General features: G+C 45.2%; 1 protein-coding gene across 4 annotated transcripts; it reads left to right on the forward strand.

Annotated features, from left to right (window-relative positions):
• Nucleotides 1-11388: 11388 nt before the first annotated feature.
• On the forward strand, nucleotides 11389-22568 carry LOC149345146 (uncharacterized). 4 transcript variants are annotated; one of them, XM_089546465.1, is made up of 6 exons: nucleotides 11389-11929; nucleotides 15076-15183; nucleotides 15533-15817; nucleotides 16107-16211; nucleotides 20896-20950; nucleotides 21049-21120. In XM_089546465.1, exons 1-5 carry the CDS (start codon nucleotides 11675-11677, stop codon nucleotides 20920-20922), a joined length of 780 nt encoding a protein of 259 aa, XP_089402591.1. In that variant the 5' UTR covers nucleotides 11389-11674; the 3' UTR covers nucleotides 20923-20950; nucleotides 21049-21120. The 4 variants fall into 4 exon arrangements, with proteins under 4 accessions (XP_089402591.1, XP_089402590.1, XP_089402589.1 ...); XM_089546464.1 differs by lacking the exon at nucleotides 20896-20950 and having other exon boundaries at nucleotides 21049-22568; XM_089546463.1 differs by lacking the exons at nucleotides 20896-20950; nucleotides 21049-21120 and having other exon boundaries at nucleotides 11389-11635; nucleotides 11746-11929; nucleotides 16107-17145.
• The last annotated feature ends 211 nt before the right edge of the window (nucleotides 22569-22779 follow it).

Here is a 22779-nt window from a genome sequence, read left to right on the forward strand (position 1 = left end):
ATCTAAGAAAGAGTTAAACTACCTAGATGTGAACTTGTGCCACGCGCGCCCTCGTGCCTGTGTTATTTGATGGTTTCGGCTGTTTATCTGGTGTGATTACGTTTCCTGTATAAATGTGGTTTTCCCGTAGTAAACTTTAGTTGAAGTTCCGCGTCTTGTCCTGTGATTTCCTTTCTTGTCCTGCGTCGTTTTAGCGCGGTTGCAATATGCACTCCATAGTTAATGAGCCCGGAAGTAAAAGTTAAAAATTTAACTTTTCAATGTTAGGTAACCACCCTGTTACTAAGCACATCTGAGCTGCATTCTGATGCATCACAACATTGACAACGCTACGCCGAAAAAATCGCTCTTCTACTCCAAAAGCCCATTGTTAAAAATTGCGTACAGTCTTAGATGAGCCCCGCCGCGGTGGCTCAGTGGTTACGGCGCTCGGCTGCTGACCCAAAAGACGCGGGTTCGATCCCGGCCGCGGCGGCTGAATTTCGATGATCGGTGACTGAGTGGTTACGGCGCTCGGCTGCTGACCCAAAAGACGCGGGTTCGATCCCGGCCGCGGCGGCTGAATTTCGATGAAGGCGAAATTCTAGAGGCCCGTGTACTGTGCTCGTTAAAGAACCCCAGGAGGTCGAAATTTCTGGAGCCCTTCACTACGGCGTCCCTCATAGCCTGAGTTGCTTTTTGTCGTTAAACCCCAATAAACAATAAACAAGTCTTAGGTGAAACAACCTGTATAGCTTGACATCCATTACGAGCCCAAATATGTGTCAGTATTTTCACTGTGTTTGTCTTCTGCCCTGTGTCAAGTGAAGCAACTGAGAGGCTTCCATTATCTGATACGGTGAAAATGCGAGGTGCTTATCTTTAGACATGTAGCTTTGGTGTGAGTGTGTCATTTGATCATTATCCTCCGCTCAAATGGCTAGCGAGATATGTTACGGGGCAAATACTTAGAGCGTGTATGAAACAATACCTCCTTATCCTCTATAGTGGGTCCAAAATTACACATACAGTTGTCTTGTGTGGAATGGAGTGTGGTTACAACTGCAGAGATTTTCTTTCAATGACAACAGTCGAGCGCATGGAAAAGCACAAACTTGTACTCAATATTAGTTTATTCATAGAGCTACTGTTTTACTGATATTAGTAAAACCAGCAGTTTACATGTAAGCTCCTAACGAGGATTATCGTTTTGGTGCATAAATTTATGGAAGAGAAGTTCGCAATTGGCAGCGAGGTGCTTGAAGTGGTAAGAGAATACGTTTACTTAGGGAAGGTACCGGCCGCTGATCCGGATCACGAGAGGGAAATAACTAGAAGGATAAGAATGGGATGGAGCGCATATGGCAGGTTCTCTCAGAACATGAATGGCAGTTTATCAATACCACTCAAGACAAAAGCATACAAACAGCTGTATCTTACCGGTACTGAGCTATGAGGCAGAAACGTGGAGGCTAACGAAAAGGGTTGAGCTTACGTTAAGCACCGCAGTGAGTTATGGAAAGAAAAGTGTTAGGTCTAACGTTAAGGGACAGGAAGAGGGCAGAGTGGGTGAGGAAACAAACGCGGGTTAATGACATCCTAGTCGAAACCAAAAGGAAGAAGTGGGCCTGGGCAGGGCATGCGAAGGCAAGGTAACCGCGGAGTGGATTCCAAGAGAAGGCAAGCGTGGCAGGGGGCGGCAGAAAGTTAGGTCCTATGGTTAGGTGGACGGATGAGATTAAGAAGTTGGCGGGATAACGGTGGCCGCAGACAGTAAAGGACAGGGTTAATTGGACAGACATGGGAGAGGCCTTTGGCCTGCAGTGGGTTTAGTCAGGCTGATGATAGCTCTTCAGATATTAGGGGGCTAGAATACAAGAATACCGACTTGCGATCGAACGAGTTGTACATGGTCGCGGTGCGATGCTTTTGCTCACTTTCTGCAATTTAAATAACGAAAATTTTTATAGTTTCTCACGAAGCTGTTTCAGATAAAGCTCACCTGCGGTGTTGCAAAGTTTGCTGTGACTTCGCTCGCAGACGTCAGGGGCCGGCAGCGCCGAGATCCATGGCTATGACAGCCGATCGCGGCTTTGCCTTCTACGAAAAATCTCACAGCTAAACATGTCTCGAGTGAGCCACAATAAGTGTGGGTTTTTGTACCGCAAGATATGTTCACGTTTTGCTGCGACACGTGTCTGTGACGCTGCACGGACGGCAGTGACGGGCGCAGCAATTAGAACGCGGGAATCGTCCGCTCTGTCGAATGTAGCAAATTTGATCGTACAATTCGCAAAGCCGCGTCCGCATGCGCCTCAAAAACGATCGTATTGTGGTTTTAACCGTGTGTGCGTTCTGGTGCTGGATTCTTGAAGCGTCCTGGAGCGATACAATTGTGTAACCTTGTCCCGTCTGGTGCAGAATATCTTACCACACGAAATCTAATCAACACGACAACTGCAACCTGTTAGCTTGCCATCTCGGGAATATAACAAAACCGGGGCAGTGGAACTGCATAACTGATCGTATCATCTGGTTATTGGAAGCGGTTTAAAGGTTGTCAGAATAGCCTACGAAATGAGGCCGTTGATAATTCAGAAATCAGAACATCCTAGTTAAGATATCCGGATCTATCAACAACTGTCTTACTGTCAACTAGTCGGACCACGTAGACCGAGAAAACATGGCCGACAACCTCCTCGCGCTCAGTGTTCTCTGGCACTGGAACCAAAGCTATGCACGGAAGCGAAAGAGACAGGCCTTTGTTCTCTTGCCTTGTGACTGCGCCATGCAGCGAGGTCAGTAAACGAGGGTTGTGTCCGCCCGCTCCGAGAAACGAAGCATCTGCCTCCGATAAAATGCCTTGACCGCCACTTTCTCCCCTGAAATCTAATCGTATACTTGCGAGGGATGTCTCCTGGGGTCGCTCTCTCGCTGGGCGGTAAAGGAGGGGTATAATCTTTCATATAAACGTGTTGGCCTCGTCACCATCGTCTTCGGGATAATATTCGGCTATGGAATAACACTTTGCGATGCGGGGCTCAAACAATGACTGCGGACCGCAGGTCCGTAGGATTGTATTCTTCCCTTAGCCATAAGATGTATTTGGTTAATAAAACGGGGTACTGCGCAGAAAATGACACGGACAAGAAGGTAACACAACAAGCGAACTTCATGCTCTTGTTGTGTTACGTTTTTGTCCGTGCCGTTTTGTACGCAGTACCCCCTTTTATTTACCATGATTGATAGACTAACCCAACAACATACACACTTAAACAATCTATCTGGTTTTCGGCGCTGTATGGTGAACCCGCCCTCTACTCATTTTTGCGCAGACATGAATAAATACGATATGAAGAAAAAAATGATATCTGAGCTTCAACGTATAACTTATTGATAGAATATTACTCGGCGGTATCTTTAGAATACACTCTAGCATAAGGCGACAAAGATAAAAAACGCACAGGACAAGAAAACATAGTCTGTTACCAACAAACCTGCATAGCATTCTTCATTAATCAAGTCTGAGAAACCGTGAAGCCAAGCGAAACAGCATGCGTGGTCAAGCGCACACAACAATTAAAGGCAGAACACTCACGACTTCATTGAGTAAAAACAATGCTAAGTTTTACACAGCGCTTTTAACGTTTTCAGCGTCAAGGCACCATTTTGCTGTCTGTGGAGCACTGAGAAAGGCACCCGGCGTGCCTAAAGAGATCATCGTCTCCCACTGCGGCCTGAACTGCTCATGCAACGCGCTGAAGCGAAAAACGTGGCCAAACACGAACATTATCTCTTTGTCCAGTACAAACCCATCATTTCTACTTGAGAGACCCTGGACGCTATAAGAAAATCTCTAGAACCGCTCTGCGCAAGAAATAAATAACACTTTGGTAGGAAGTCATTTGCGCTTACCGTGCAGGTCTGGCAGGCAGGATGAAGTGTGATGCGCTGTGTCAAAGTCGCCTTCCACAGTCGACGTGTTAGCGATGGTGCTAGATATTGAATAACCACGTCGAGTCCACCTCAATGTCGTGAGACGACGTTTACTAAGAAAGGTTGGCCTGCGATGGGACGTTGCAGACGACTATACCAAGTGGACTCTAGATAATCGCTATATCACGAACTTTTGCCGCTTTTTAAGCGAGACTTGTTTGCACTCCTTTTTATAACTTTCTTTCCTTTTTCATTATGCCTGATGGCAAACAGCTCGAATAAAAAAAAAGAAAGTCCACCTCAATGCGGGTGTCACTGTCCACCGACTGACCGTCCCCAGAGAAGTGCTGAATACGACTGGGCGTGGAAGCGCGTGTGAAGAGAGATCTCCGAAGACCAAACCAAGGGGAAGGGGAGAAGGCTGTAGTGTGCGAGAAGAAAGCCCCACGTGCAACGCCACCCGGGTATCAGCGCATGGCTTTGGCAAGGACGCGCATGCCCGTCCAGGGAGGGAGCCCCAGCTTTTTTCCAGTTCTCGGAAAGACAAGGAGGAGATAAAGGCATCGACATCACACGCTGCCTTCGTCTCTGCTAAGGTCCGGCTGGTGTCTACGCGCCTACTCAAGCGTTGTCACGGATGTAGGCTGTAGATCGCACATTATGACTGCCAAAAGTAACCGAGCAGCAGTGCTGCCAACCTCCAACGCCGCTTTTCCACAATTTGCAATAATAAATTCCCTAGGTACGAAGAATAGCGTTCTATTGGGAAAAAATGACAATTTATGCGTAGTTCAGTACCAACTTTTATCATGCAGCTAGCCTGTTACCAGATTAGATAAGCAAATCGGGTGCAAATTTGAAATGAAGCATCAAAATGAAGAACTTCTAAATGGAGCCACAAGATAAGCCGTATAGCGCTCTTTGGAAATTGCAAATTAACCGCTCTATATCGTGTATGTGTTTTTTTTTTTTTTGCTGTGCGCAAGATATTAGTAAACATGCATCGGCATGTGGAATAAACTGAATCTTTTACCCTCATATTGTTTCGGTTAGGATACCACGTACAAAACGACTGGAGGTTGCTTGAGGAATGTACGAAAACTGCGATATAAAAGCTGCTTGTCCATTTGTTACGATTCCTCTAGAGGGTGGCCGACGTAACAGTTTGAGTCAATTAAAACAATGAAGCAGTGACTGTTAAGCTTTTGTACGCCTCATGTGACCTCAACTCACTTTGTTGGTCGTGGTGGTACTGGGAATTGTGGTTTATGGTTTTGGGGCGGCTAAAGTCCCAAAGCGACCCAGGCTGGGAGGGATGAAATAGTGAAGGGCTCCGGAAATTTCGACCACCTGGTGTTCTTTGACGTGCACTTAAATCGCACAGTACATGGGCCTCTAGAATTTCGCCTCCATTGAAATTCAACCACCGAGGCCGGGATCGAACCCGCGTCTTTCGGGTGAGCAGCCGAGCACCATAACCACTGAGCCACCGTGGCGGCTAAACTGGGAATTGGTCCATAGTTAGACTAGCTAAGATTTCCAGCAAGGCGCGCATGTTGAGGGAAGGCCGTGGCACGCCAGATCGCAGTAGCGGGTGCAAGTGGCCTCGTCAGGGACCATACACGTCCGATTACGTCCGTGTAAAGGCTGGTTCACATGCATGCAAGCTACTGAAAATTGAGCAGCGCTCATGGCCGAAGACCAACAGCGATGAACTTTGGAATGATGCAAAGGAAAGCCAAAAACCCAGTGTGAAAAGTGCAACGTCCACCTGTGCGTATCAAGCACAAAGAACGGTTTCAAAGCTTTTCACATGCATTAATCAATGTCCAGTATTAATTACACCTCAAGGCAAGGAACACGTTTGTTTTCAATATTTGAATTTTTGTGAGAGCTTGAAAATAAAGAGTAACGCGAAACTTTCCTTTTTTTTGTTCTTGCAACCACTAACCCCTGGTGTCCTATATATAGGACACGGCGCCATCTTTAAAAACAAGGGAGTCTTAGAGAATTTTGTTGCCTTAGTCTATTCCTTGGGTGGAAGTGAAGCTAAATAGCAGTTTAGAAAAATTCCCGAAGTGGTAAAAAAAATTCAGGGCTGAAAGGGTTAAGCCACCTCAGCCTTTACACCGCACTGCGAAGGATGTGCACCATGGGTTAAAATGACTCTTCTCATATTTGGCATCCAAGTGATCTAGGGCTGCGTTAACCCGTTCACGCACCTAACAACGATCCTATTAGTTTCTCAATACTACCACCAGAGAAGGCATCCGCCACCGCACTTCATTCATCACGAAGCGGCGCAGGAATGCCGGGAAGATTAGGTTTCGTGCTTGGCTCGGGTATTGTTCGCATAAAACGTGGACTCTGTCATAACGATACGTTCCTTCTTGGGGAAAACCTCCAGGAAATGCTAATACAGCTTTCACAAAAGCGTAACGTCTACGTCAAGTTGAGGTGAAAAGCACACACATGGAGAAAGTGTGCGTGCCATGGGCAAGTAAGTATTGCGCGCTGCAGTAGCGTCTTCTGTGCTGAACTCTGTTATCTACCTACGTCAGTAGCTTTGTATGACTCATTTCAGGGACGATTATACCTGTTTACATTGCTATACTAAGAGAGCAGGTTTGCTGAAGATTGGCCTCCTTTAGCACGCTTTTTTTTTTCTTCTGTGATCTGTGGTGTCAGTGGTCAATCTGTGATAAGAATGCGGTACCCTTTCAATACAAGCCAACAATTATTTGTCCAAAATGCGTCTTCCAGAGTCTTCTAATTGCCAGTGAGGGTTCAGCGTGCTAAAAATTCAACTTGCAGCCTTTGGTTTGGTTTGGTTTGGTTTATAGGGTTTAACGTCCCAAAGCGACTCAGGCTATGAGGGACGCCGTAGTGGAGAGCTCAGGAAATTTCGACCACCTGGGGTTCTTTAACGTGCACTCACCTCGCACAGTACACGGGCCTCTAGAACTTCACCTCCATCGAAATTCGGCCGCCGCGGCCGGGTCGAACCCGCGTCTTTCAGGCTAGCAGCCGAGTGCCGTAACCATTAAAGGGACACTGAGGAGAAATTGAAGTTGGCTTGTATCGATAGAATACCAGCTCCTCATTACAAAAACGCCACTCATACAGACAGACAGCAAAGCTCTTGTCACGTAGAAAAGAGCAGGAACCAAGGCTCCGTGCTCGGACCCCTTTTATTTCTTATTTACATCAACGACCTCCCTTCCATTGTATCATCTAACATTCTTTTGTTTGCTGACGACTGTGTTGTTTTCCGCGAAATAAAATCCCCCGACGATGCTAACCTTCTTCAGCGTGATCTCTCTAATATTTCTATTTGGTGTAATGAATGGCTTATGGAACTTAACACTAATAAGTGCAAAATTATGCGAATATCAAGAAGTGCCAACGCTCCGCCTGTGTACTACCTAAATAACGTTCCCTTAGAAGCGGTTACTTCATATAAATACCTGGGTGTTCATATTTCTGCGGACCTTAACTGGAAGCGCCATATTGAGTACATTGCTAACAAAGCTAACCGCATGTTGGGCTATGTCCGCCGTAACTTTTCCAGAACTCCGTCCTCCTTAAAATTATTGCTTTATAAAACACTAATACGTCCTAAACTGGAATACGCCGCCGCCATATGGGATCCCCATCATGATAAACTGATAACTTTGCTTGAGCTAGTTCAAAATAACGCTGCACGCTTTATCCTGTCCAACTTTAACCGTACCGCAAGTGTAACAAGCATGAAAGCTAATCTTTCTTTGCCTCTTTTAGCATCCCGCCGGCAGACAATTCGTTTGAGCCTCTTTCATAAGCTATACCATCATCCCATGCTGCATGATGCCCTCATTTCCTCCCCCAGATACGTGTCAAACCGCATTGATCATCGTCACAAAGTTGGCATTGAAACGTGTAACACTGTAACTTCATTTCAGTCTTTCTTGCCTCGTACATCACGCGAATGGAACCGCCTTCCCGCAGATATCGTCGACATAAGCGATAACCAGCATTTTCGTTCTGCAGTAGCTAACATTGTATAACAGGAATATAATCTTTGTTTTGTATCATGTATTGCATCTGTTTATATATCTTCATGTTTTGTAACCACTCCCCTCTTTAATGCCTTTGGCCTTGAGGGTTCAATAAATGAAAAAATGAAAATGAAATGAAAATACAGGTATCGCCGCCACAGGCCAAACTCGCAAGTACAAGGGTGATGACGTCATAGGACAAAACAGTGTTGCTAGAACCCATGGTTCTAGCAACACTAGAACACGAGAACCACGAATCACTGAGGCGCAGCCAATGAATGCGCAAATCTCCTTGACGTCGCCAGATGACGCCACGTACCCGGCAGCTACGCGGGCGCCAGCAGAATCGGGACCAATCAGCGCCTGCTCACCGGCGGTAGGCGGGCTCCCGATATTCCGCAAACAAGGTACACGGTATTCTAAAGGTGTCTATTTGCTACAACTTCGTTGACGACTTCGAGAACGGGATCTATCGTAACGCTGGCAAAACGCCGGTGCAAACGTAAACGAAGCGGCGGTAGCGACGGCCGCAATAGCCGATAGATGCCTTCAACGTGCGGCCGGCGGTAGCTTTCTTTTTGGCTGCTGTCAGGCCGCACTTCTGGCGGCCAGAAATCACGGAGTCTGCGTTACGTCATGTGCACGTCATGTTTCACGTCACTTAGTCCTGTGTCGTCATAAGAGAATCCCAAGTTTGAATCAGAGCGGCGGGAAAAACGTTTTCAACTTTGAATCCAAATTTCTTAAAAATAAATGCATCTTTTGCTGCCGGCCAAGTGGCACCAAAGACATGAATTGCCGAACTATCGGATTTTGCTGTAAAAAGAGTATTAATAGAGCTCTCCTCATTGTCCCTTTAAGCCACCGCGGCGGTGCGAAATGGATGAAATGTTTTACGCATAGAGTTAATATAACCAACTCTAGAGGGAAAGCTCCCCATTGAGCCCATGCGTTCCAGTGGGAAACGCATAAACGCCACCATCACACAACGGTTTGTGTGTGTTGCCAGCTTTTTTGACACTATCTAAATCTGGACAAAGAACGGAGTTGGAACCTGGCAACGTAGTCCGTGGGAAGATGGCGGTACCCATTGAGCCCATGCGTTCCAGTGGGCAACGCATAAACGCCACCATCACACAACGGTTGGTGTGTGTTGCCAGCTTTTTTGACACTATCTAAATCTGGACAAAGAACGGAGTTGGAACCTGGCAACGTAGTCCGTGGGAAGATGGCGGTACCCATTGAGCCCATGCGTTCCAGTGGGCAACGCATAAACGCCACCATCACACAACGGTTTGTGTGTGTTGCCAGCTTTTTTGACACTATCTAAATCTGGACAAAGAACGGAGTTGCAACCTGGCAACGTAGTCCGTGGGAAGATGGCGGTACCCATTGAGCCCATGCGTTCCAGTGGGCAACGCATAAACGCCACCATCACACAACGGTTTGTGTGTGTTGCCAGCTTTTTTGACACTATCTAAATCTGGACAAAGAACGGAGTTGGAACCTGGCAACGTAGTCCGTGGGAAGATGGCGGTACCCATTGAGCCCATGCGTTCCAGTGGGCAACGCATAAACGCCACCATCACACAACGGTTTGTGTGTGTTGCCAGCTTTTTTGACACTATCTAAATCTGGACAAAGAACGGAGTTGGAACCTGGCAACGTAGTCCGTGGAAAGATGGCGGTATTCCGAGTAGCTCTCGATTGCTCGAAACTGCTGTAAACAACGAGAAAATCGTCGCGTTTGGATCATTTTCAATGGTATGCAGTGTCGCGTACCGACAGAAATTTCATATAGGTGGCTTGTGGCTTCTGAATTGTTATTCGAAGGCAAGTACCGCGATTGTGACGCGCTGGAGTGTATTTCGTCTGTAGAGCGCACGAGATGTTGGATGTCCTCTGTTCTCGAGTGCAAATGCACGTTGGAAATTTGCTTTGGCCCCAAAAGGACGAACACAATTCGCAAAGGAAACGAATGCCCAAGGTAAATGGAGCAACTGCTCTGCCTGGTTTGTTTTGAATGTTCAGCATTTTGTTATATTAAATGTCGGGCATGGATCTGGCCGAAGGTTTGTTAGAGTACCGCGGGCCTCTCGCATTTTTTTTTTATCTTTCTCCTTCGCCGAGGAGTACGGTGCCGTGTCTTTTCTGGCGCGAGACGAGCTCATAATGGGATTTTTCGTACGCAGCAACGCTCAGAGCTTCATCACGAACGAGTGGAGGCAGGAGGCAAGGTGGAGGCAGAAATGCATGAAATGGCATGTACCGCTCAAAAAAACCTTCGTTTCATGTCCAGCATTGTGCGCATTAAATTGTGGGTGCTTGGTTGGTTGTTGTGGTGGGTTTTTGTTATTATTTCTTTTTGTGTTGTTTCTTCAGGTTTCTAACTGCTTTTGCTTCTAATATATGAGACTGCTATTTTGCTGAGATATTTTTTATTGCTCTGTTTGGTTTAAAAACCCATTTATGAGAAGCTAGCGCCGAAAGTATACTTTATGCACACGTGATAAGAAGGGTCCTGCGATTACATGTATGCTGACCTGTTTTCATGCCGATTTCCTGCCACTGGCTCTGTTCGGAGCAATAACGCGCTGTCAGATGCTTGAGCTGAGGATGATAAGTGTGCCTCTTTTCCGTAAAATAAACAGTTGGTAGACTGCGCATGTCCTTCTTCTTGTGCCGTTGTCGTTGCGCGGCCGTTCATTTCAACAGTGTTACATTAATTACCGCATGCAGTAGTGATGAAAAAAATAACAAAACGCATTTAAGCAAGAACACCTGCATCCTTAATAAGTAGCGCCAATGTGTTCTCTGTGAAGCAGATTGAGGCAATGGCGTTAAGAAAGCCGAATGCCGTGGAAATGTAAACGGCTGCAAGGTTCATTCGCTTGGTGTCATCCGCCTTTAAAGAGAGTTCCAAGAGCGGGAGATTTTCATTCACACGCTTTACAGTACACAGTTGTCGTGAAATATGCATATGTATCTCTTCCCACGTTTACTCACAAATTATGCAAAGTGCCCGATCCTTTTCGAGCTTTTGCCATGCATCAACGCACGAAGGTGGCATCGCGGTGAACGAGAGCGCGAGTGACTTCTTGTCGTATGCAGCTCCTTGAATTAAGTGCCTTGAAATCAGGTTCGAAAGCAAAAGTTTGAAACCGAAACTCCGAGAGCGTTTACTCAGTTTACTCCTGAACATGTTCACAATCGTTCAATATTAAAATAAATGACCACAATCAGTATGCTAAAAATTACAAAATGTGTTTAAAACATTGAAAATACGCGTAAAGGCTGGTTCACATGCAAGCGATTGAGCGAACAGAGCGACCAGCGGCGCGGCGCTGCGACGCCTTTCGCAAGGTTCCGTTTCACATGCGTCGTTCCCTTCAAGGTCGTTCCAAACATGGAGGAAAAAAAACTGAGGAGGGAGCGTCCGGCGAGAACCTTGAAGCCGGGTAATAAAAAGTAAAAAGCATGCAAAAAAAAGCGAGTCGGTCCCCCCGTGACCATATCACGTGATGGCGTGCGGTGATCTTTATCACCGCCGCGCGCGCGAGCGGCGAAACTGAAACCATCTACCGAAACTGAAAGCGCTCAGGCAGGCGCTGCATCATGAAGTGCTGCGTGCCCGGGTGCAGGAGCCGCACAGAAATCGTTTGTTCGGAGGTTTCGTTCCATAGGTGAGTGAATATTTCTTCAATGGTACTAGCGATGAAAATATGCGCTGTGGCTCTGCATGGAAAAGAGCCGAATGGGCAATTTTTTTTTTTTTTTCAATATTGCGCGACAGGTTTCCGAATGACCCTGCAGCCAGAAAACGGTGGACTGACGCACTGCAACGTTCAGATAATTGGTTACCGACAAAATGGAGCGTTGTATGCTCCCTGCATTTTGGTGCAGAGGACTTCAAGCCTGCGACAGGCCATCTTCGCCGCCTGACAGAAAGTGCTGTGCCATCGCTTTCGCTTACTTCAGTAAGTAGCATGCGTGTATATTATTATAAATTAACAGCAGGAGTTTTTAGCGATTAGCTGACTGTCTGCATAACTGCAGGACGGCATCTTTGCGTGCTTAGTCACCCTAATATTTCAGTGAGAGTGAATGCTCCTATAAAGTACGTGCAGGACTGCATGCACTCTCGGAACTATCGCGACAGAACTTGACACCAGCCTGGAGGAGGTCTGCCGACCACCGTTCGTGGCTATATATATGTCATGACAATTTAAAGTAAAGCTCATCGCATATACTAGCTGTCATGCCAAGCTTAAAATCTATACAGCATTATCGATCTGCTCTGTCATATTGCACGAATACGCTAGTTCCCAAATACGGGTTTACAATTAATGGACATGGTAATATCGGTGTGAAACCAGTTTCATCTATCATAATCATTTTGCTAAACTGAACTTGAGTGTTGGTTTGGTTTGGTAACTGAGAGAGTTAATACTACTGCGCCATTTCCTAAATTTTCTCCAAACCAGTTTTCAATTTTTTGCAGGCTCCCACGCGATCGTTTGCTGCACTCAACTATCCTTTGCTCTTAAAGCGGCTCAGGCTATGAGAGACGCCGTGTAGCGAAGGGCCCAGGAAAAATCGACCACCTGGGGTTCTTTAACGTGCACTGACATATCGCACAGTACACGGGCCTCTAGAATTTCGCCTCCATCGAAATTCGACCACCGCTGCCGGGATATCGAATACGGGGGTCAGCCATGGGGTCATCCGAGCACCTGAGCCACTGCGGCGAGCAACGTATACAGGCGCGGCCATAAGTAAACGGAGCACTCGAAGTGCAATCACGCTTTCTCCATTGGTGATGAAGAAGCGTTGTTTGTCTACAAGAAAGCCCACCAACCTCCGCCACCAGCATGCGCGTACCACTGCTGGAAATTTTAATTATATTCGAAGACAGTTTTGCGTGCTCCGTTTACTTGTCCGCGCCTGTATATGTGCCTCCTCAGCCTGTATGCCTGTCGGCAACTGCATTGAATCACATGTCACTGAAAAGCCTCCAAGCTCTCAAAGGTTCTTTCCTGTGCTGCTGTAAAACCCTTCCTTTAGCGTTGTTTCCGCAGGGCGCCGATCTTCGCTTTGGATAATTTCGAAGGCCAATGGGCCAATAAAGCGCGTCCGGGTTGAGACCGATAATCCTCCCCATGAGGAACCCCCACTGTTGGCTTCCATCACGAAAAGCGATATGCTATCTCTTCAACGGCTGGCCTTTTGACAGGCAAAGTCAGCCCGCTTCGTTGCCTAGCATTTTGTGTGTTTGTGTGTGTGTGTGTGTGCGTGCGTGCGTGCGTGCGTGCGTGCGCGCGCGCGCGCGCGCTAGCGGACGAGGAAAGTTTTGAAACGTAACCCTCGCCCATGGCTGTAGCGTTAAGGTCTGCGAGTATGCCGGCCTTCTAGGATGGTTATTTCTTACGGAGTAGCAGTGACACGCTTCTCCACCCATTCTTTCGTTTTCAAGCGTTATCTGGTTCTGTTACTTGTATTTTCCTGTTTTCCTTACCCCTTCCCCCCACCCGGCCCATACGCCGCTTCTCGTTATGAGGTGTTATCTCACTTCCTCGGCCCTGATACGGCCGTCGATTAGACCTAGCCTACGTTAGTCAAAGATTGCATTTAAGTATGATGGCAGTATTTGTTAAAGACCTCCCACATACGCGCAAACATATGGCGGCAGCTTACATGTGCAGCATACTAGCCGAAGCTGATAACGTACGGTACGTAACGAACACTCCTTTAATACGAATAACGACGCTGCGATTGATGCTGCTGCGCTGAGTATGAGAACGTCCGTGGACACAAAATTCAGTTGCAGCAAACATGCACAGCTCCAGGCGCTCGCGTACCAATTCGGACTTGCTGCGCCGTCGTACGTGGGCTTTGATGTCGCTTTTCGCCCGAAGACCAAGAAAGGGCGCGCTTTATAGAAGCAAGCGCAACAAAAAAAAAAGTTGGGACATTTTTGTCAGTCGCATCAGTTATAGCCTCCGGCGCACGCATACACCAGCGATTCCATAAGACATATGAGCACTACCACTACCTTACGTGCGGAAATGCGAAATCATTTCGAGTTCCGTTGCCTCCTCTGTTACTTAGCAATGTAATTAATCGCTGATGGTAATTAAGTGATCAAGCAGTTCCATTGATTATAAATTAATTAATAATTGATTAATAATTTAAAAGCATTGATTATTAGTTTTATAATTATACATCAAATAATTTCGCTATTAATTTTATGGCTCATTCAATTCTGAAGAAAATACTAGCAATTCACAAATTTTGTCAAGTACCCACTGAACTGTAGAAATTAATTGCCTCATTATTTAATAAAATTATTTTATTTTGTAATTGAGTCATTTAAACTTTCCATTCAATCATTAATCATTAAAAATCAAAATTACACTCTTACTGGATTACCGACATTTGATGAGGACAAGCTCTGTCCACACTTCCCGTCCACAGCTCACGGTGACATCCTGTGCACGCCACTCATGAGGCAAGAAATGCTTTCGCATTAAAAAAATCGAGCTCCCTGCTGGTGTAGCTCTTGGCCAGGAGCAAAGTTAGCAGTTGTGCTTCATGGGCAATAATTAGCACTGTATAGGAGTTTCTCAAAACGACTTGTTCATGTTTTTTCTTAAATGGAAACTTTATTGCGTTAACAAGAGATATGCAAAAAAACTGTTTGGTCCACTTGCTGCGATAATCAGTCCACTTGCTGTGAATTTCTGGGTACAACACCCAAGCGACGAGCAATGGTCATGTTCTATATAACTGGGTTCAAATGTACATCATAGCTTTCTGGCATTCTTTGCCAATCAAAGAGATTTGGAAACTAACCTACATGTGCCAGAATGTTTCCACGTCAACGTTCGATTGCCCCAATGAGCTCCTGATTATAAATTCTAGCTCTGAAAGCGCGCCGTTCCTCAGCTCTAAAATGCTGCATATAGAAAGCTTTCAGTTCTAAAAATTTTTCCAAATTCTGATTTACCAACCCGCATCTTTGTGTAATGTCACTTCTGAAGCACGCATCAAAGCATGTTTCTTTATGCCGTAACAGCAAGCGTGCTGCCTTATATTTATTACGTGTTTTATTTCTTCTATGCAGTCACATACAGTAGAAGCTTCGAGAGCAGCTGCAGCAACGGCCCGTGAACAAGAAGTTTTGCATGAAGAGCATATGATGCAAACAAGCCAGCAGCCCTCAAATGAACCAGTAAGTACACCTGTGAAAATTCGTTTAGTGAGAGCAATCACGACTGGTCTCTCCAGAGGACATTGCACACGTCTAATCAATACACTCAGAACTACAACATTTAATGCACTTTCATTAGTACAACATACATGCATAAGGGAGCATATTGCAGACCCTTCTATATAGAGGTGTTTCAGACAGCACTATTACATGGAGAATTCATCCAAGCTTACAGTTGATTGGCCAGTTTTTTGTGATTTCGCAAATGCGTTTTATATGGTATATATTGAGACCAACATGGTAATGTGCACTCACAGTTCAGTTCTGAATTCTTTGATATCAGCTGATTCTGTTGCTTTTATGGCTGCAGATGCAGTATCCATGCGATGCCAGCGGTGATGCTGAAAATGCTGGTCCCTCGCAGGGTGACTCGGAAGGCAAAACTGCTGCTGTTCACAAAGATACGCTGCTTGCAGAGCAACACAGTGTTTTGCCAGAGGAGATGGAACAACAACCGATGGAGTGGGAAACAGATTCTTCAGGAACCATATCTGCCGAAGAGGAAATACCAGTTCCTGTGTCCCCTCTGATGCAAAAGAAGCCTTGCCACAGGCAGCTGCCCTTCGGCCGCAGCCAGAGTGATCACGAAGCGGCAGTGAGTATAAAAAAAGTTTTTAACTGCTTCATTTACACTTCTGCATTATGCAGAAGTATGCTACGCTATTTGCCTATGCCAGTTGTCCAATGAGTACAGCCCACTTTTGCAAAGAACCTTTCTATTTCCTAAGTAACAGATTACACTTTTAGATTATTTTTCTTGTTCTCATTTAAGGCTGCGGTCTGCAGCTTCATGCTCTTGTTTTTTATTTGGTAGCATTCTGAGCGAAAATGTAAAGTTGACTTGCTTTTGTGTGTTCTCACGATAGTTGTGCGTTCTTGTCCAGGTGGCTGATCAAAGACAAGGCGATGGAAATGTAGAAGTCACAGCAGGACCATCTCTGCAAGCCAGGAGGGTTGCAGTCACAGCGCCAGCATCAAAAGCAGGCATGGTGAGAAGGCTACCAGACATTACTTGGGTTCACTCAAAGCAACAAGTGGAACACAGTGGGACACCTGTAATCCCTGTTTAGTACATGGATGGATCATTATAACTACTTCAGGAACAGTACTGTACTTTGAAAATGTTCAGTTGGAAGTAACATGTTGAAGTTGCAATGAAATGCATTCTGGATTTTGAACTTATTAATGAAAAGTGAAGGAGGTTTTCTGAGGTTGCATTTCACAATTCATAGATGGCTCTGTCAGAGTAATTATAACGTGTTCAGACCTAAGCAACAGTGAGGCTTTCCATTATAAATCAAGTCATTCTTTAAGCCTAGGTGTTCAAATAAATGCAGAAAAAAAATTTGGCAGTTCTCCCTCCCCATACTTTTTGTACCATGCCTCTTGCCTTTAAAACATGCCACAATCGCTTATGATGCACATTTCTTTAAATATAAATGCGATGGAATGTGCCGTTGTTCTGAACTTGAAATTATCTCAAGATAACTCACTGAAGCTATGTGTGCACTGAACACAAAAATCAGATTTAGACTAAAGAACAAACCTGGAAGGCTGAGTGCCCCTACAATTACAAATTCTTGAAAGGATCACTGCAGGAAGTACTTTCTAATTTCTGATAGCACGCTGGCTGCAAAAATTATATCGAGTATAAATATTACTGGAAGCTGATTCCCTCCAGTCTTAATCTGTCTACTGTACAGCTTTGTTTGTTCATCAGGCTTGATTATGAAGAGCAATGTGACAGATGTAAACTTATGAAGGAATATTTTGGAGTTCTTAGAAACACAGCTTTACAAATTACTGTTGCTCTTGTATTTTAATATGCCCATAACCTTTCCTAGCAGGCTTTCTGTGAGAAGTACTTGAGTCTCAAATGTTTGCTTTCATAAACCAAGTGGTTCTCATGGCTGAGCCATCATTGAATTCCCATCATATCCTCGCATAAGCTCAGGCTTTTGTGGTAAAAAAAAAATTGCTCGCTGTTTTTTGCCTGTGTACTGAAACTTGGAGTGATATATACAATCATGTCTTCAACACATCAATAAAGTGCAATGAGAATTTTTTTTATATTTGCATGTATTATTATTATATATTGCCAGCCTCCAGCAATGGAGGATACCCCTGAAAAGGCATTCCTGCGTCGTCAGGTGAAGCGCTATGCTGCCATCCATGTCGCCAGCAAAAAGAAAATAAAAAGACTGCAGCAAGCACAGCGCCGTCTTCAACGCAAGGTTGCTCGCCTTTCAAATGTAATTGATGATCTCTCAAAAAAAAAAATTCTCATTGAGGAAAACATAGCTGCACTCCAAAGCCTTGCGGGCTCCAAAGAAAACTTACTGATGCATCACATTGTCCAAAAATCGGGAAAACCGCATTCAATAGCCTACTCTCCTGAGTTAAGAGCTTTTGCACTGACTTTGCATTTTTACTCACCTAGAGCATATAACTATGTCAGGGCTGTTTTCGACACATGTTTGCCTCATCCAAAGACATTGTCAAAATGGCTTGCGCATGTTGATGGATCCCCTGGTTTTTCTAAAGAAGCACTAGCTGCACTTGGAATGAAAGTAGACGAAAATTCGAAACTGGGCCATTCTACACTCTGCAACTTGGTTGTAGATGAAATGGCAATTAGGCGACATGTCGAATGGGATGGCAGGAGGTTTCATGGGCACGTGGACATGGGAACTGAAGTGAATGATGACAGCTTCCCTGTTGCTAAAGACGCCTTTGTTGCTATGCTGGTGGCAATCAATGGGAGATGGAAGCTACCTTTAGGGTACTTCCTTGTTGATGGCTTAGGAGGAGAGCAACGGAGCAACATAGTTCTCCAGGCTACTTCCCTTGCACACGAAAAGGGTGCACATGTAGTGAGTTTAACTTGCGATGGTGCAGCTGCGAATTTTTCTATGCTGCGCAACCTTGGTTGCAAGCTTGTCTTGGGAGACCTGAACACAGCTTTTCCTCACCCTGACACAAATCGGCCAATATTTGTTCTATTGGATGCCTGCCACATGCTTAAACTTCTAAGAAACACACTATGTGACAAAAAAGTTTTAGAAAATGCCAATGGAGGCCTAATAATGTGGAAACATATTGAACAGCTGCATGAGTTGCAATACTCAGAGGGACTGCATTTGGCAAACAAACTGAGGCAACCCCACATCAATTGGAAATCTCAGCCAATGAAAGTGTCGCTAGCAGCGCAAGTGTTCAGCACATCTGTAGCGGATGCTATTGAAGAATGCAGGGCACTAAAAGTAACAAGCTTGCGCGATTCTGCAGCCACAGAGGAGTTTATAAGGTATGTGAACAATGTGTTTGATATTCTTAATTCACGACACCTGAAACAAAGAGGCTGGAAAAAGCCCCTGTGCCCTGAAAATGTGGCTGCTGTCACTACATACTTGCAAAAAGCAAAGGAATACTTTTCCTCTATTCGAGACCCAGCACAAAAAAAACTGATCACAGAAACTAACAGAAAGACAGGCTTTATTGGCTTTTTAATTTGCATGCAGACTGTTATTTCCTTGTACACCAATTTAGTTCAGGATAATGCAGTATTAGCATATCTGCCTACTTCAAAATTGAGCCAGGACCATCTTGAACTGTTCTTTGCAGCGATACGTTCATTCGGGCGCTGCAATGATAACCCAACTGCCCGGCAGTTTGCAGCAGCGTTCAAGCGGCTTATAGTACAAAATGAGGTAAAAGATGTTGCCAGTGGAAACTGCCTTCCACTTGAGCACATCAGCATTCTCTACGTGAGCTCATCTGTGAGGCCATCTTCAACAGAAATAATCAACATGACCACCACTCGCAAAAGCCTAGCAGAAAATGAGCCTTCTGTTGTAAGAGTGTCGAGCATTATTGAAGAGCATGCTTACTGCTCTGATCCAGGCAAAATTTCAGAAACTGCAGAGGTTGTAATTGCATACATTGCTGGATTTGTAGTAAGGAATCTACAAGCCAGCCTAAAATGTCATGAGTGTGTATCTGCACTAACTGCATCACATCATGAGAAGAAAACCTACTCCCTGATTCGAAGGAAATCGCACGGTGGCTTAATCTACCCTTCAAACGATGTCCTCAAAATCTGTCAGCAATGTGAGAAGGAACTGCGTCGAGCCATAGCTTGTTCTCCTTTAATGTCACGAGGGCTTGCAGACAAGGTTGCAGTGGCTACAATGACAGCATTTATAGGTAAAGACTTTTTCAGAGTTCTTAATGAACACATGATTGATAACCTCCCCCTTGAAAACCACTCATCCCACCTTGTGAGGGCAATTGTACAAAAATATCTGGACATTAGGATGCATTATCTTGCCAAAACAACCACACAGCGACTTCACCTAGAAAAGGTTCGACAAAAGCACACAAAGCTGACACAATTCAGAGGTCAGTAGTCAAAAAATTGATTGAGAGAGAGAGAAATGGACGGAAAGACAGGGAGGTTAACCAGGCGATGCCCAGTAGGCTACCCTACACTTGGGGAGAGGAACAAAGGGGAAAAAAGGTTGGTTTTGGTTTTGTGGGGTTTAACATCCCAAAGCGACTAAGGCTATGAGAGACGCCGTAGTGGAGGGCTCCGGAAATTTCGACCACCTGGGGTTCTTTAACGTGCACTGACATCGCACAGTACACGGGCCTCTAGAATTTCTCCTCCAAAGAAATTCTAGCCGCCGCGGTCTTTTGGGTCAGCAGCTGAGCACCATAGCCACTGAGCCACCGCAGCGGCGGGAAAAAAGGAAAAAGAGCAGCAATGAAATGAGTTTTCCAAGTGTCCAGCGACCACTATGTCACGGGTACAGAGGGCGCGCACTGAAAACTTAAAAGATTATAGACGAGAATACAATCCCGAGTCTCTTAAGAATCTCAGGAGTGCTTTCACCGCTTTCCTTTGTGAGGAAGGTTGTGTCCAAGGCCCCAGGACGTTGGACTGTGTTCGAGGACGCGAGTCCAAGCGGTACAGAGCAGCAATCAGGAAACAGCGCTCTCGCTCAAAACGAGGGCAGTCACAGAGGCGGTGTCCGATCATTTCATCACAACCGCACTGCTCACACGCTGGAGAGTCTGCCATTGCGATGAGATCAGAATAGGCATTTGTGAACGCCACTCCCAGCCACAGGCGGCAAACAGCGTAGTATCACCGTGGGGGAGGCTGAATGGTATATGATGTTGAAGCAAGTGGTCGAAGTGGTGCGAGCGGGGTGTCCAACCTCCAGGGTTAGACCATGACTGTGCAGTCACGTTTCAGGCGAGTAGTTGAAGGTGCCTTGCTGCGTCAGCTCTTGTTAGTGGTATGCGGACAGTGTTGGCTGTATTGTGAGCTGATCGAACAGCATCGTCAGCTAAGGCGTTACCAACAATGCCGCTATGGCCTGGTACCCACTGGAAGATGATTTCATGATCCTGTTCGATTGCCTGGTGGTGCAGATATCGTATCTCTGCTACAAGTTGCTCATGGTCGCTATGTCTCAAGGCAGATTGACGACATTGTAGGGCAGCTTTTGAATCACAGAAAACAGCCCATTTTTGAGGTGATTGTTGTGAGATATACTGTGTGAGATTGTGATTGGTGTAAGATATACGCAAGAAGTGCGACCAATTCTACTCCAGTAGAGGTAGTCCGATGCGAAATTTGTTGGTGAATTTGAATCCGTCGCGCAGGAACGACCACAGCACAAGCAGAACTAGTAGAGGTTACTGAGCCATCCATATCGACGTGAGTACGGTCCCAATATTCGAAGTGGAGCATGGACAGTGTTAGTTGCTTAATGACTGACATTGATAAATTTGATTTCTTTGCTATCCCCGGAATAGCAAGGCGCACACATTGGAGCCGCGTACACCACAGAGGAGAGGGAGGTAGTGCTGCCAGAGTGAACTGTTGTGGGATCGACGACTGTGAGTTGCTATCACCTTTGCAAATGCAGAATTTGGTCTCTGCAGTGGCAGAGGCGCAAGGTGATGCTGTGGAATCCTTGAAATGTGTCGTATGTGCATTCGCAAGGAGTCTAGGACAATATAAGTCGAGATCAGGTGGTCTTTGGCGAGTGCAATGCTTCCCAGTGTTGATGTGCTCCGAGGGAGGCCTAGGCATGTGCGAAGGGCCTGATCCTGCACTGTCTGGAGGGCACGCATGTTAGTCTTGCGCGTGTTTGAGAGTACAGGTGTACTGTACCGCAAGAATCACAGAAATAGAGCTCTGTACAACTCCAGCATTGACTGGACCGACAAGCCCCATGATTTTCCGCCCAGAAATCGGAGAAAATGAGCGATAGATGTTAGCTTCTTTTTCAGTAGAGTGCAATACGAGCTCCATGATAAGTTGCGGTCGATCAGGATCCCTAGGAAACGATGAGATTTGCAGTAAGAAATGATGTGACTGTCGATGCGTACCGGATATGGAGTCATACATTTACGTGTCAATGCTACTAGCGTGCACTTCTATGGTGAAAATTGATTGAAAAGGCAATACTGTGCTATGGGGCACAAATATTAGTGCAGTAACATGTTTAAGTCATGGGCTATCAGCCCTGTCAAGCTGTCAAGGCATTTTTATAGCAGCTGCTTCTTGTCTTGAGGTCAGTGAAAAATAAATATACGTAATATTAATTGTTAAGCACTGACTTAATAGTTGTTAGGGAAATTGTGTTATATGATTAACATAATTTATTTGAGCAAAGTGTGTGTGTTGTGATTGAACAAAGTGTCTTTGTGTTTCATATGATGCATGGCACACTACCATGCAGAGCTTCGAATGCATGTCGAGGAGTGTATTTTTTAGAGGGTGATAGTAACTTATTTTAGATGTCATTACGTGTCCTCACTCTTCATATTCATATCTTGGTTTATGTCATCATGTTGTTTTGTGAACTGACAATGCTGTTTACTAAATACAGAGTATACTGCTGTGGCTGTATGTTCCTTAACTCCAAATGTTGTGTATTGTTCAAGAGTTCATACTAAGAAGTGCGGGCAAGCAATGTTATTGTTTTTAACACCCTCATAAGATCACGCAAGCATTATAATGCATGTTTTTATTTAAAAAAAATTAAAGCAAACAACACTTCTACAGCCCAAGTGCTACTGGAAGTCAAAGAATATACTTATATATGTACCTGTGTTACATTGTGTAACAATTACAATCACTTCAGAACTGTGTATTGATATGGAAGCTCAACCTTACTTCTATCCAAGGATGAGAGCCCATAATATACATTTTATTCTTATGTATCATAATATTTCATGTTTTCTATAGGTTACATTTTGTTCTCGAAATTGTGCATTCTACCTCTGAAATAAAGTGTCTTGCTTACTCCTTAACACATTGCCGTTTTGGTTCGTATGACACCACATGCATCCACACAGGTTTGATTTAATTACACACAAGTTTTGCATATATATGTGGCGCGCCGTGTAATGCTTTTTTGAGCTAAACCAGTGAATTGTTCGGGCTCAAATTTTGCAGACGAATGGAATTTGGGTCGCCAGTATTGATGTTTTATACCACATTTGGGGTACTTCCTTGGTTCTATCAAAAAAGACGCA

The sequence above is a fragment of the Amblyomma mixtum genome, chromosome 5, assembly GCF_055824585.1.
Source record: "Amblyomma mixtum isolate Tamu chromosome 5, ASM5582458v1, whole genome shotgun sequence".
NCBI lineage: Eukaryota > Metazoa > Arthropoda > Arachnida > Ixodida > Ixodidae > Amblyomma > Amblyomma mixtum.

Bases quoted from the DNA above. Each gene is read 5' to 3' on its own strand.
- LOC149345146 (XM_089546462.1), top strand. From the start codon at position 11,675: ATGCGCTGTGGCTCTGCATGGAAAAGAGCCGAATGGGCAATTTTTTTT. The intron at 11,930-15,075 runs GTAAGTAGCATG...TCTTCTATGCAG, and splicing joins CATCGCTTTCGCTTACTTCA to TCACATACAGTAGAAGCTTC. The intron at 15,184-15,532 runs GTAAGTACACCT...TTATGGCTGCAG, and splicing joins AGCAGCCCTCAAATGAACCA to ATGCAGTATCCATGCGATGC.